We start from the raw sequence: 15,198 nt of genomic DNA, 5'->3' as shown, positions 1-15,198 counted from the left end.
GAAGCTGTTGCCAAGAATTTTAACATTTCCATGGAAATGTGATAGGTGTCATATAATAATAATCATTTTTATTTATATAGCGCCAACATATTCCGCAGCACTTTATTATAGAGGGGACTTGTACAGACAATAGACATTACAGTATAACAATAAACACAGAACAAAACAGATAACAAGAGGAGTGAGGGCCCTGCTTTCAAGCTTACAATCTATGAGGAAAAAGGGGAGACACGAGAGGTGGATGGTAACAATTGCTTTCGTTGTTTGGACCAGCCATGGTGTAAGAATCGGGTGTTCATCTAAAGCAGCATGAACCAGTTAACAGCCTAAATATGTAACAGTACAGACACAGAGGGCTATTAAATGCATAAAGCGTACGAGAACATGATGCAAGGAACCTGATTATGGTTTAAGTTTTTTTGAATAGGCCACACAGGGATAGTTTGGTTAATGCATTGAGAAGGTAGGCCAATCTGAACAAATGCATTTTTAGGGCATGCTTAAAACTGTGGGGATTGGGGATTAATGGTATTAACTTGGGTACTGTATTCCAAAGAATTGGTGCAGCACGGGAAAAGTGTTGGAGACGGAAGTGGGAGGTTCTAATTATTGAGGATGTTAACTTCAAGTCATTAGCAGAATCGAGAACACAGGTAGGGTTGTAGGCTGAGACCAGGGAGGAGATGTAGGGTGGTGCTGAGCCATCGAGTGCTTTGTGGGTGAGAGTAATAAGTTTGCACTTGATTCTGGAGTGGATGGGTAACCAGTGTAATGACTGGCACAAGGTAGAGGCATCAGTGTAATGACTGGTGAGGAATATGATCCTGGCTGCAGCATTCAGGACAGATTGGAGAGGGGAGAGTTTGGTAGGAGGGAGGCCGATTAGTAGAGAGTTACAATAGTCAAGACAAGAATGAATAAGAGAAGCAGTAAGAGTTTTTGCAGAGTTGAAAGAAAAGGTAGAATTCTAGAAATGTTTTTGAGGTGCAGATAACAAGAGCAAGCCAGTGATTGGATATTGGGGGGGGTGAATGACAGCTTGGAATCAAGTATGACCCCAAGACAGCGGGCATGTTGCTTGGGAGTAATGGTTAGTAGAGGGAGAAAACACGAGAAGTTCAGTTTTTGACAGTCATATCCAAATATGTTACTTTTCCATTCAAGATAACTGTTTGATATAAGGAAAAATGACATTATCATCGCAATTGTACAGTGAGTAATAATATTCTCATTGTCTATTGCTGCTCCATTTCCATTCCTTCATGTAGATCAGATAAGTTGAAAGGAGACATGCTGTTTTTTCCTGTTCAGTTCTGATTGCAAGGCATATTTGGATGACATGAACTACAGGGGACTTCCTTTCTATCTTCTGAAGAGCAGCCGTGATTATTATTGCTGTCAGTAATAACATTAGGAGTCACTGACTTAGCAGTAGGTGCTCGGTTTGCAGGAAATTGGCATGCTTAGGTTCTGCCATGAGATGGTAGACAGAATTAAAGTTGCACAGCTTTTTTTCCAGGGAAGATATTGTGGATGTACTTTGTCGAGCAGCTTAATATATTAAACTTTAATTTCTTGTCATACTGAGGCAATGTCAAGTTGGTGAAATAATATAGTTTCTCAATAAATTATTTTAGAAATGAATTAAATAGCTCAGCGTAGATAACCCCATTTTTCTATGTAGCAAGCATTTGTAAAAGCACAATAGCCAGTGTATAACAAATCATTCACATAAAAGTGGACCACCCATGCCTTTGGTAATGTTATCCAAGGCAAGTTATTTTGCCCTGTGACAATTTCCAATATTCTTAATACATCCACCTCACCGGTGTGGCATATCAAGATGCTGATTAGACAACATAATTATTGCACAGGTGTGCCTTAGACTGATTACAATACAAGGCCTCTCTAAAATGTGCAGTTTTTTAGTATTGGGGGATCAGAAAACCAGTCAGTATCTGGTGAGACCACCATTGATGTACAGTTGATCAGATTTTTGATTGTGGCCTATGGAATGTTACTCCACTCCTCTTCATTTTCTGTGCGAAGTTGCTGGATATTGGCATGAACTTGAACATGCTGTTATATATGCTGATACAGAGCATCCCAAATAAGCACAATGGGTGACATGTCTGTGAGTATGCTGGCCATGCAAGAACTTTGCACAGCCATTGAAGAGGGGCGGACCAACATTCCACAGGCCTCAGATAACAATCTGATCAACTCTATACGAAGATATCTTGCACTGCGTGAATGAAATAGTGGCCACATCAGATACTGGCTGGTGGCTGGTTTTCTGACCCCCCCATCCCCGATGACAATACTGTAAAACTGCACATTTTAGAGTGGCCTTTTATTGTGGCCACCATGAAGCACAACTGTGCAATAATCATGCTGTCTAATCAGCATCTTGATATGCCACAAATGAGGTGGATGGATAATCTTGGCAAAGGAGAAATGCTCACTTAGGCTAGTTTCACATTTGCGTTTAAAAACGCAGCGTTTAAAACTGCAGGTGGTGAAAAAAACGCATGTAAACGCGTACAAACACTGCGTTTTTTAGACGCATGCGTTTTCGCATGCGGTTAAAAAAACGCCGCGTTTTTACGCGTTTACATGCGTTTTTTCCTGCGTTTGCGTTTTTGATATGCATGATGAGAAATTTCGCAAGAGAAAAATCAAGATCCAGACACCGCCAATGGGACTACAGAGGGCGTGTGACATGACTCTGTGGACCAAAATATGGAAAAATTGTAGCTCTCAAAATGTGGTAACGCAAAAAATATTTTTTGCAATAAAAAGCGTCTTTAGTGTGTGACAGCTGCCAATCATGAAAATCAACGAGAAAACCCACTATAAATAGCAATGGTTAGGGTTAGGGTTTGGATCGCTAGGGTTAGGGTTAGGGTTTGGATCCCTAGGATTAGGGTTAGGGTTAGGGTTTGGATCCCTAGGGTTAGGTTTAGGTTTAGGGTTAGGGTTTGGATCCCTAGGGTTAGGGTTAGGGTTTGGATCCCTAGGGTTAGGGTTAGGGGTAAGGTTAGGGCTAGGGTTAGGGTTAGGGTTTGGATCCCTTTATCACCTTGATGGTGGAGGGTGGCTTATCAGTGTGTAGACTTGTTTTTCTCTATTGAAACGCATGCGTTCAAAAACGCAACCAAACGCATGTGCTTAAAAACGCATGCGTTTACATAGACAGCAATGCGTTTTTTTGCCGCAAAAAAAGCATGCGTTTTTTTGCGGCAAAAAAACACCTCTAGAATTTACTGCATGTTGCATTTCCGCAACAAAACGCAAGCATAGAAACGATGCGCGCGTCGTCAAATGCGGCCAAACGCGTACAAAAAAAACGCATGCGTTTTTAATGTTAAATATAGGAAAAAAAAATGCATGCGTTTATATGCGTTAAAACGCAGCGGCAAAAAACGCAAATGTGAAACAACCTAACACAGATTCAGACAAATTTGTGAACAATATTTGAGATAATACAACCCATGGCAAAAATTATGGAATCACCGACGTTGGAGGATGTTCATTCAGTTGTTTAATTTTGTAGAAAAAAAGCAGATCACAGACATGGCACAAAACTAAAGTCATTTCAAATGGCAACTTTCTGGCTTTAAGAAACACTAAAAGAAATCAAGGACAAAAAATGTGGTAGTCAGTAATGGTTCCTTTTTTTAACTAAGCATAGGGGAAAAATTATGAAATCACTCAATTGTGAGGAAAAAATTATGGAATCACCCTGTAAATTTTCATACCCAAAAATAACAACTGCATCAAATTAGCTCTGCTCATTAGACTGCATCTAAAAAGGAGTGATCACACCTTGGAGAGCTGTTGTACCAAGTGGACTGACATGAATCATGGCTCCAACACGAGAGATGTCAGTTGAAACAAATGTTTCAAAAGATGTTGCAAAAGATGTTGGTTGTTCACAGTCAGCTGTGTCTAAAATCTGGACCAAATATAAACATCATGGGAAGGTTGTTTTAGGCAAATATACTGGTAGACCAAGGAAGACATCAAAGCATCAAGACCGAAAACTTAAAGCAATATGTCTCCAAAACAGGAAATGCACAACAAAACAAATGAAAAACGAATGTTTGGAAACTGGAGTCAATGTCTGTGACCGAACTGTAAGAAACCACCTAAAGGAAATGGGATTTACATACAGGAAAGCTAAACGAAAACCATCATTAACACTGAAACAGAAAAAAACAAGGTGACAATGGGCTAATGAAAAGCAATCGTGGACTGTGGATGACAGGATGAAAGTCACATTCAGTGATGAATCTCGAATCTGCATTGGGCAAAGTGATGATGCTGGAACATTTGGTGCCGTTCCAATAAGATTTATAAAGATGACTGCCTGAAGAGAACATGCAAATTTCCACAGTCATTGATTATATGGGGCTGCATGTCAGGTAAAGGCACTGGGGAGATGGCTGTCATTACATATTCAATAAATGCACAGGTTTATGTTGATATTTTGGACACTTTTCTTATCCCATCAATTAAAAGGAAGTTTGGGGACGATAAAATCATTTTTCAAGATGATAATGCTTCCTACCATAGAGCAAAAAATGTGCAAACATTTCTTGAAAAAAGACACATAAGGTCAATGTCATGACCTGCAAATAGTCCGGATCTCAATCCAATTGAAAATCTTTGGTGGAAGTTGAAGAAAATGTTCCATGACAAGGCTCCAACCTGCAAAGCTGATCTGGCAACAGCAGAGAAAGTTGGAGCCAGATTGATGAAGAGTAGTGTTTGACACTAATTAAGTCCATGCCTCAGAGACTTCAAGCTGTTATAAAAGCCAGAGGTGGTCCAACAAAGTGCTAGTGATGTTTTGAAGTGTTTTTTTGTTTTTTTGTTTTTCATGATTCCATAATTTTTTCCTCAGAATTGAGTGATTCCATAATATTTTCCCTTTTAAAAAAAGTAGCCATTACTGACTACCAAATTTTTTGTTCTTGATTTCTTTTAGTGTTTCTTAAAGCCAAAAAGTTGCCATTTGAAATGACTTTAGTTTTGTGCCATGTCTGTGATCAGCTTATTTTCTGCAAAATTAAACTGAACGAACATCCTCCAAGGCTGGTGATTCCATAATTTTTGCCAGGGGTTGTATAAGGAAATGTCATTCATAGGACAAGGAAAGTGTTCCACTTCACTTGTAAATTTGTCAAATTCACCTAATTTGCTTGACTTCATGTATTGCACCCACTAGGGGACAAGTGTAGTAGTGGCTGAGGGTACAGAGTGCACAGCAGAAGTGACTGGTATAGTAATGCCTGTAGTGGCTAGTTATTAGCTACAAGAAGGGTTGGAGTATAGGTTGTATTATCAACAGGTTAGTTGGGTGAAATGGGAATTTGCTGAGACACTTTGTCAATTCAAATTAACTTCCAAGAAGATTTTTCAGAAGAGGCGCTCGGTATAGTGATTACAGTTCCATGAAATATGTAAGCACATTGTTTCCACTAAAAAAGTCACACGTGATTCTATTCTATTTTTTCATAGCTCACGTGGAAGGCCACGAAAATCCCATCATCATCGTTACCAACATTCTCGCTCTTCAAGCACTGAGTCCAGGTCCCTAAGTTGTGAAAACAGGTAATATACAAGTGGAACTAAACATGAATTCATTGTCCATATCTGCCAAATAAATCATAGGGCTTCACTGTTTCTTAGTGTTTCCTTTTTGGATTTAATAATACCAATTATTTTCCTAATGTTACAGAAAAAATAATTAGTAATTATCTGATGGTCCACTGGTGACAACCTGGTTTCAAATGCTTCAAGTAGTGCTATAGAGTGCAATTTGTTATTCATTCTGAATTTTTCATAATTTATATAATCTGTCATGTCTCAGTAGATATATTGTATGAATATAAAAAAAATGATTGACAAAGTTTTTCTTAGAAAAAAATGTTTATAGATTTTAATTTGTAAAGATGATGACAAATAGACGACTTAGGTCTCTTCATCATAGTTCATGGTTTAACACAATAGTTCACATTTATCAAGCTAAATGTATCAGAATTCTGGCATAATCTTGTCATAGAACTGTTGCACGATATCCTGAGGCTAGGGGCTCCTTCCCTATCTCTAAAACTAAGGGCACCTTAGCTATCCCTGTTCCCTGGATTACTTCTGATGGTGAAAAAGTCGGGGCCATATGCCTTGCTGAGCTCCTAAATCAGCGCTTATCTGTCCCCTCCCACATACAGACAAATCACCAGACAATAGTCTTTTGAAAAACACTCCTAACACCTCCTCAAACAACCAACACCTTCAACTCCAGAACCAGGCAGTATGAAACTAACATTGGCAATCCCTAATTTACAGAGGCGAGTATATATAGTGGAGGGGAATGTTAGGAGTCGAGTTTCCTCTGCTGCACAGGGGGAATCTTGATCCGTGTCTGCTGTGGTCTCCCATTCAGCATCGGCCGCAGTGGGGTCTGCTCAGCGGAGACGTCGCTCCCAGCGTCTCGCTGAGGCTGATTCGGTGCATAGGGTCACTACTGCCTTTTCTGGCTTTCCTATGGTACCCTGCACTGATCTGCGGCGAGCAGGCCTCTCTGGGACTAAGTCCTTATTTACACACACTGAGCATGCCCAGGGCAAGGTCTCCCATTGGAGGTCGAGGGTCACATGTTCGGCCACATGTTCAGGTACTGCAGCGCATCCCATTGGTCCTCCAGGAAGGTCCTGAAAGGGCAAAACTTTGGTAGCAGCTTCCTGTGCTGTAACTATATAAACTGCGCATGACCGCACGGCCATGCGCTAGTATCGTCTTTTGTCATATGCTTTGCGCCAATGTGGTCATGCGTTTGTATGTGTTCAGGGACCCGGCTGAAATAAGCCCCTAGAATGCTGGCACCTCCGGCGAGGAGATTGTGTATAAGTGTGTTCAGGGACCCGGCTGAAATAAGCCCCTAGAATGCTGGCTCCTCCGGCGAGGAGATTGTGTATGCATGCATGACCACTCACTGCTCACATCTGGGTAGTTGGCCTGTGCCTCTGTGAAAGTCTAACAGGGCACAGAGCCTGCCTCTCGCGGTTACTCTGTGAAGCTAACAGAGTTGGTATATACCGCCATATAGAGCCACCATTATTTAGCAGCAGGTACTTTCCTGCACGGTGGATCCCGGGTTGCGAACGCACCAATTCTATTTAATAAACAATATATTTGGTGCGTTCCGCCAACCCTAACAGTATACTAGCACCAGGATCTGGCTAAGTAATGGCGGATGAACAGCGATTGCAGGGGTACATCCAGCTGCTGGAGGGCCGGTTGGCGTCTCTTGAGCGTGCAACCTCGGCGGTGGATGTTACCGCAATAGCTGTTCAGGCTGCTAGCGTGGCTGCAGCAGCTTTACCCACTGCCACCTCTGTTCCGACCCTATCTCACCTTCCTTTGCCTGAGAGATACTCTGGGGACAGTAAGTCCTGTAGGGGTTTCGTGAGCCAATGTGGTATACACCTCGAGCTCCTGGCTGCACGTTTCCCTACTGAGCGGGCAAAGGTGGGATTCATAATCTCCCTCTTGTCGGACAGAGCGTTGGAGTGGGCTACGCCGCTGTGGGAGCGCAACGATCATGTGGTGCGGAGTGTTCCTCGGTTTCTGGACTCTCTGAAACAGGTCTTTTTAGGACCTCAAGTCACCCATGATACAGCGCTCCAACTGCTGGCTTTGACTCAGGGTTCAACCATGGTCAGCCATTTTGCTGTTCTCTTCCGGACATTAGCGTCTGAGTTGGAATGGCCAGATAAAACCCTCATTCCCGTATTTTGGAGGGGGCTGGCTGACCATGTGAAGGACGCTTTGGCCACTAGGGAGATTCCCGCCACACTGGAGGAGCTCATAGCCATATCTACTTGCATAGACCTTCGTTTTCACGAGCGAAGGTTGGAGCGAGCCCAGTGTAGGCAGAGGTTTCGGCTGGCTTCCACCTTCGCCAAACCTTTGGAATCTCCAGTCCAGGCGTCCGAGTCACATGAGGCCTTAGAGGTGACACGAGCGGGATCCAAGTCTCAGTCCGCCCGTGCACATAAGGTCCGTCATGTTTGCCGGCAGTCAGGACATCTTGCCTCCAAGGGTCCTCAGCGGTCGGGGAAATGTCAGCGTCTAGTGACAGTTGGAGGAGGTACACTAGACACGGCGACGTTTGCCTCAAAGTTGTCCTTCAAGGGGACAATTACCATAGGCCCATCCACTCTTATGGTCGAGCTATGCGTGGATTCTGGGGCAGTTGGTAATTTTATGTCTTCCTCTTTTGCCCAGCGTCACGCAATACCCTTGGTGATGCTCGCCAAGCCTGTAACCGTTCGAGTGGTAAATGGGTCAACACTACCCTCACAGATTACCCACCAAACCATTCCTTTCACGCTTTCTGTGTCTCCATCACATCAGGAGATAATCTCCCTATTAGTCATTCCTGAGGGAATTGATGAGGTCCTGTTGGGGATACCATGGCTTCGCTACCCTTCTCCTCATATTGAGTGGTCCTCTGGGAGAATTTTGGGATGGAGTAAATCCTGCGAGGGTAGATGTCAGAGGGAGTGCGTTCAGGTTGCTACTACACAGGTACCCGCAGATCTTTCCTCTCTCCCCAAGCACTATTGGCCCTATGCAGACGTGTTCTCCAAAAGAGCTGCGGAGACCCTTCCGCCTCACCGCCCCTATGACTGTCCTATTGACCTCTTGCCTGGTGCTGAGCCTCCCCGGAGTCGAGTCTATCCGTTAGCTCTCCCGGAGACGGAGGCAATGTCTCAGTACATCCAAGAAAATCTGGCAAGAGGATTCATTAGGAAGTCAGTGTCACCGGCAGGGGCTGGGTTCTTCTTCGTACAGAAGAAGACTGGAGACTTACGTCCATGCATAGACTACAGGGGTCTTAACGCCATCACGGTTAAGAACAAGTACCCATTACCCCTGATATCTGAGCTGTTTGATAGGCTACGGGGAGCGAGGGTATTTACGAAGTTAGATCTGCGGGGTGCTTACAACCTGATTCGCATCCGTGAGGGGGATGAATGGAAGACGGCTTTTAACACCAGGGATGGGCACTATGAATATCTGGTGATGCCCTTTGGGCTCTGTAATGCCCCAGCCGTTTTCCAAGACTTTGTGAACAACATCTTCCGGGATATGCTCACCACCTCGGTCGTAGTCTATCTGGATGATATTCTCATCTTCTCTCCAGATATTGACTCCCATCGGAGAGATGTTCGCAAAGTCTTCGACCTCTTACGGGCAAACTCCCTCTACGCCAAGTTGGAGAAGTGTGTGTTTGAGCAGGAGTCCTTGCCTTTCCTTGGTTACATCATCTCTACCCAGGGTTTGGCTATGGATCCTGCCAAGCTACAGGCTGTAATGGACTGGCAGGAACCCCATTCTCTTAAAGCGGTGCAGCGCTTTATGGGGTTCATTAATTACTATCGCCAGTTCATTCCACACTTCTCAACTTTGGTAGCTCCCTTGGTTGCCCTCACCAAAAAGGGAGCAAATCCCAAGTTGTGGTCAGAGGAGGTCTCCAAAGCCTTTCTCTCGATCAAGTCACACTTCGCTAGCGCTCCCATCCTACATCGCCCCGATGTTGATAGACCATTTATCTTGGAGGTGGATGCCTCATCCGTTGGTGCTGGAGCAGTCCTTTTCCAAAAGGATGCTCAAGATCGGAAGCATCCTTGCTTCTTCTTCTCCAAGACCTTCACACCAGCGGAGAGGAATTATTCCATCGGGGACAGGGAGTTGCTAGCCATGAAGTTGGCTTTTTCAGAGTGGAGACATCTCTTGGAGGGAGCTCGCTTTCCCTTCCAAGTCTTCACTGACCACAAGAACTTGGTATATCTACAAACGGCGCAGCGGCTGAATTCTCGCCAGGCTAGATGGTCCCTGTTCTTCTCCCGGTTCCATTTTACTCTCCATTTCCTCTCGGGGGAGAAGAACGTTCGTGCTGATGCTCTCTCCCGCTCCGTAGTGTCATCGGAGGAGGAGCCTTGGTTTATTGTCCCTTCTGAGAGCCTGAGAACTGTAGCTCCGGTTTTGCTTGAGTCTGTGCCCCCGGGCAAGACTTTCGTACCAGCTAACTTGCGACCGGAGGTTCTCTCTTGGGCTCACTCCTCCAGAGTGGGTGGGCATTTTGGGACCAAGAGGACATCTGAGCTTTTGGCGAGAACATACTGGTGGCCGCATATGGCCCGAGATGTCAGGGACTATATTCAGGCGTGCGTCTCTTGCGCCCAGAATCGGTCTCCTCGGCAACGGCCTGCTGGGTTGCTTTACCCTCTACCGGTGGCAGACAGGCCCTGGGAGATGGTCGGGATGGACTTTGTGGTGGGCCTACCCAAGTCGCGTGGCTGCTCCATTATTTGGGTTGTCACCGACCATTTCTCTAAGATGGTGCATTTGGTGCCGCTTCCTCGGTTACCCTCAGCTCGGGCCTTGGCGGTGTTGTTCATTAAGCACGTTTTCCGATTGCATGGTATGCCTGATAAGATTGTCAGCGATCGGGGTCCCCAGTTCGCGTCTCGGTTTTGGAGAGAGCTCTGCCGTTTACTCAGCATAGAGTTAAACCTCTCCTCTGCATACCATCCCGAGACGAATGGGTTGGTGGAGAGAACCAACCAGACTCTGGTGACATATTTGCGACATTTCGTCTCTGCTAGGCAGGATGACTGGGCATCTTTGCTACCTTGGGTGGAATTTGCCTTGAACAACGCCGTAGCCGATTCCACTGGTCAAACTCCTTTTCTCCTTAATTTCGGCCAGCATCCGCGTGTCCCTGTGCCCATGCCCGTGTCATCCACCGATTCTAGGGTGGCAGACTGGGCGGTGGAGGCACGTGACATCTGGGACCGCACACAGGATGCCATCCGGGCCTCCAAGGAGAGAATGAGGGTTTCGGCTGATACACACCGGCGCCCCGCTCCGGTTTTTGCTCCTGGCAACTTAGTGTGGCTCTCCGCCCGTAACATCAGGCTGCGAGTTGAGTCCACTAAGTTTGCTCCTCGCTACATTGGCCCGTTTAAGGTTCTGGAACAGGTCAACCCTGTGGTCTACCGTTTGGCTATTCCTCCACGCCTTGGTATCACCGATACTTTTCACGTTTTCCTCTTAAAGCCCGTTCATTTGTCCCGGTTTTCTGAGTCATCTGCTGGGACATCGGGTTCATCCACGGATGAGTGTGAGGTGAATGCTATTGTGGGGTGCAAGGTGGTACGTGGCAAGAAATTTTATCTGGTGGACTGGAAGGGTCACGGCCCAGAGGATAGAACCTGGGAGCCTGTGGAGCACATTCGGGCTCCGCTGCTTATTGCAGCTTTTGAGCGTAGTGAGGCTCAAGGAGGGGGGGGGCCCTAGGAGGGGGGATAATGTTAGGAGTCGAGTTTCCTCTGCTGCACAGGGGGAATCTCGATCCGTGTCTGCTGCGGTCTCCCATTCAGCATCGGCCGCAGTGGGGTCTGCTCAGCGGAGACGTCGCTCCCAGCGTCTCGCTGAGGCTGATTCGGTGCATAGGGTCACTACTGCCTTTTCTGGCTTTCCTATGGTACCCTGCACTGATCTGCGGCGAGCAGGCCTCTCTGGGACTAAGTCCTTATTTACACACACTGAGCATGCCCAGGGCAAGGTCTCCCATTGGAGGTCGAGGGTCACATGTTCGGTCACATGTTCAGGTACTGCAGCGCATCCCATTGGTCCTCCAGGAAGGTCCTGAAAGGGCAAAACTTTGGTAGCAGCTTCCTGTGCTGTAACTATATAAACTGCGCATGACCGCACGGCCATGCGCTAGTATCGTCTTTTGTCATATGCTTTGCGCCAATGTGGTCATGCGTTTGTATGTGTTCAGGAACCCGGCTGAAATAAGCTCCTAGAATGCTGGCACCTCCGGCGAGGAGATTGTGTATAAGTGTGTTCAGGGACCCGGCTGAAATAAGCCCCTAGAATGCTGGCTCCTCCGGCGAGGAGATTGTGTATGCATGCATGACCACTCACTGCTCACATCTGGGTAGTTGGCCTGTGCCTCTGTGAAAGTCTAACAGGGCACAGAGCCTGCCTCTCGCGGTTACTCTGTGAAGCTAACAGAGTTGGTATATACCGCCATATAGAGCCGCCATTATTTAGCAGCAGGTACTTTCCTGCACGGTGGATCCCGGGTTGCGAACGCACCAATTCCATTTAATAAACAATATATTTGGTACATTCCGCCAACCCTAACAGGGAGTGGACAACATTAAATATATCACACCATCAAAGCAGGAAGGCATCAAGCTCCAGCAGTTCTCAACTGAACAGATTAACCCCTGCACTGCTATCAGAAACCTGCACTGTTTAATATTATGGTGAAGTGTTTCTAATCAGTGAAGGAGTATGTGAAATGAGACACCGCAGTATTCTGGCCCCTCTCTGTTGCAGTAAACCCGTGACAAATCTGCAGCAAAAAAAACTATCTGTCATGACTTGTACCATATTTATTTATTTTATACATTTTTAATGACTGGTTTAATATAGGAGGTGTGTCCTCATTGAAATAGGCGTGGCTTGTCTGTTAAGAATTGTCACCTATGAAACAGTGAAATAAAAAAAATTCTGGCACATAGTAAGCCAAGTAATAGGTGATGAAAAACGTACACTAGGCTGCCTTAATGTTAGACAGAGTTAGCAAACAGTATGAAAGACTTTAAAATTTTGCAAATTTTAATACTGTCTTGTCTCAGTTTGCACTAAGAGTTAGACAGTTTTGATAAATAAGCCCCATTATCTGAGCAGTCACATATTTTAAAAAAATAAGACACAGGAATAGTTCATTAAAATAAAACAAGTGATGTGAAGCAGAAATTTGAATGTGGGGAAGGCAGTTTTTTCGTAGTGTTTTGACCACCAGGTAGAGTTGTGTTTCCGCAACATACTACTAACTCATGTAGCACAACCAGTGAATTCTTGGTACATGTATTGCACCTGTATGATCTTCTAAACACAGAAACTTGGTGCCATAGGTCATAATCCTTAGATAAATTTAACCTCTTTCCCACTCAAGATGTTGTTACGTCCCTGTGACTTGGTACTTATTGACATGTATGGATACATCCCGGCAATTTTGCATGCACAGAGGCTGTGCGCGTGTGATCGCCGCCGGGTGATAGCTGATTCTAACTGACACCTGGCCCTCAGTGCCAGGAGCTATCCTGCACCGCTCCTGGCACTTTAACCCCTTAAATTCTGCTATCGAACTTGGATAAGAGACCCTGCAATGTCACTGCGGGGTCCCGATCGTTGTCATGGTGAACCGAAGTCATCATGATGACATCGGGGTCACCAGAGCCATCAAAATTGCTTGATCATGCTTGGAACATGATCAGCAACTTTGTCTGCAAGTGCAGAAAAAAAAAAAAAAAAATAAATAAATATATATATATATATATATATATATATATATTCATATATATATATATATATATATATAATAAAAAGATCAAAATATGTTGTATCCATGAATAAATATTTGTATGAATTTTTTTTTAGAAACGATAGCAGTACACATATTTGGTATCACCACATCAGGAATTACCCATCCTATAAAACTGTCCCACTAGTTAACTCCCTTACTGAACACCATAAAAAATATAAATACAAAAACAAGGCAAAAAACAATGCTTTATCATCATATAGCTGAATGAAAAGTGGAATAAAATGCAATTAAAAAGACAAATATAAATAAAGATGGTAACGCTGAAAATGTCATCTTGTCCCACAAAAAACAAGACATCATACATCTCCAGAATAAAGCGATGCAAAAATAATAAGTTTTCCATAAAATAGCTTTTATTGTGTAAAAGCCCCAAAACATAAACAAGATATAAATGTGGTATCACTGTAATCGTAATGACCCAACGAATAAAAGTGCCTTATACACATGCGGAACGGCATAAAAAAAGAAATCCTCAATTGCTGTTTTTTATTCATTCTGTCTCCCAAAAATATGGAGTAGAAAACGATCAAAGAATGTTACCTGTGTAAAAATGTTACCAATAAAAAAAGTCAACTCGTCCCACAAAAAGCAAGTCCTCACATGACTCTCTGGGCCGAAATTTGGAAAAATTATAGCTCTCAAAATATGGCAATGCAAAATCTAGTTTTTGCAATAAAAAGTGGGTTTTAGTGTGATAGCAGTCAAACATCACAAAATATATAAATCTGGTATCGCTGTAATCCCACAGACCAGAAGAATAAAGTCGCCATATCACTTAAACTACATGAGGATCGACGTAAAAAATAAATAAAACCAATTCTTCACCTACTGTTGATTTGTTAATTGTGTCTCCCAAAGATCGCAGTAAGGCTCCCACATTTATCCTGCACTCTGCGCTGAGCACTTAGCTCAGGGTTTTCATGTAAATCTTTGAAATACGTGATTCAGTCTGAACTTCCGACAAAAGATTCCCCATAATTAGGCAGATGGAGGAAATGTAGATGCCATAGGCATGTGATCCCACCGTGTCCGTCTTTTTAGGATTGCATAAACCCTTGAGGGGTGCAGTTTTTAGAATAGTGTCACTTTGGGGTATTTACTATCATATAGACCCCTCAAACTCACTTCAAATGTGAGGTGGTCGCTAAAAAAAATGGTTTAGCGGATTTTTTGGAAAGATGAGAAATCGCTGGTCAACTTTTAACCCTTATAAAGTCCTAACAAAAATAGTGTTTCATAAATTGTGCTGATGTAAAGTAGACACATGAAAAATGTTATGTATTGACTACTTTTTGTGACATAGCTCTCTGATTTAAGGCTATAAGAATTTAAATTTTGAAAATTGCAAAATTTTCCAAATTTTTACCAAATTTAGATTTTTTTCACACATAAACGCAAGTCATATCGAAGACATTTTACCACTATCATGAAGTACAATATATCTCAGTAGGGACCATTGAAGCGTTCCAGAGTTATTACCTCATAAAATGACAGCGGTCAGAATTGTAAAAACTGATCTGGTCATTAACGTGCAAAACACCTTAGGGGATAAAGAGGATAATAAGAATTTATATGTTGTAGCATATAATAAGTTATAAGTAGATGTATAAACACAGTACAAACAGATTTATGAACTTACCCTTACATAACCTACCTTTACTTGGTTTTAAAGGGAACCTGTCACCTGAATTTGGCGGGACTGGTTTTGGGTCATA

At 43.8% G+C, this 15,198-nt stretch overlaps 1 protein-coding gene across 1 annotated transcript in view; it reads left to right on the top strand.

Moving 5' to 3' along the window:
- Positions 1–15,198, top strand: part of SRRM4 (serine/arginine repetitive matrix 4) — a 256,446-nt gene that overhangs the window by 182,891 nt on the left and 58,357 nt on the right. Inside the window, exon 7 of the mRNA XM_069754474.1 lies at positions 5,527–5,619. Within this exon, the coding sequence (XP_069610575.1) occupies positions 5,527–5,619 (93 nt within the window). The remainder of the gene's footprint in view (positions 1–5,526; positions 5,620–15,198) is intronic.

The sequence above is a fragment of the Ranitomeya imitator genome, chromosome 1 (genome assembly GCF_032444005.1).
Source record: "Ranitomeya imitator isolate aRanImi1 chromosome 1, aRanImi1.pri, whole genome shotgun sequence".
Lineage (NCBI taxonomy): Eukaryota > Metazoa > Chordata > Amphibia > Anura > Dendrobatidae > Ranitomeya > Ranitomeya imitator.
The sequence above is the reverse complement of the archived record's forward strand: the minus strand, read 5'-3'. Positions and strand labels throughout refer to the sequence as shown.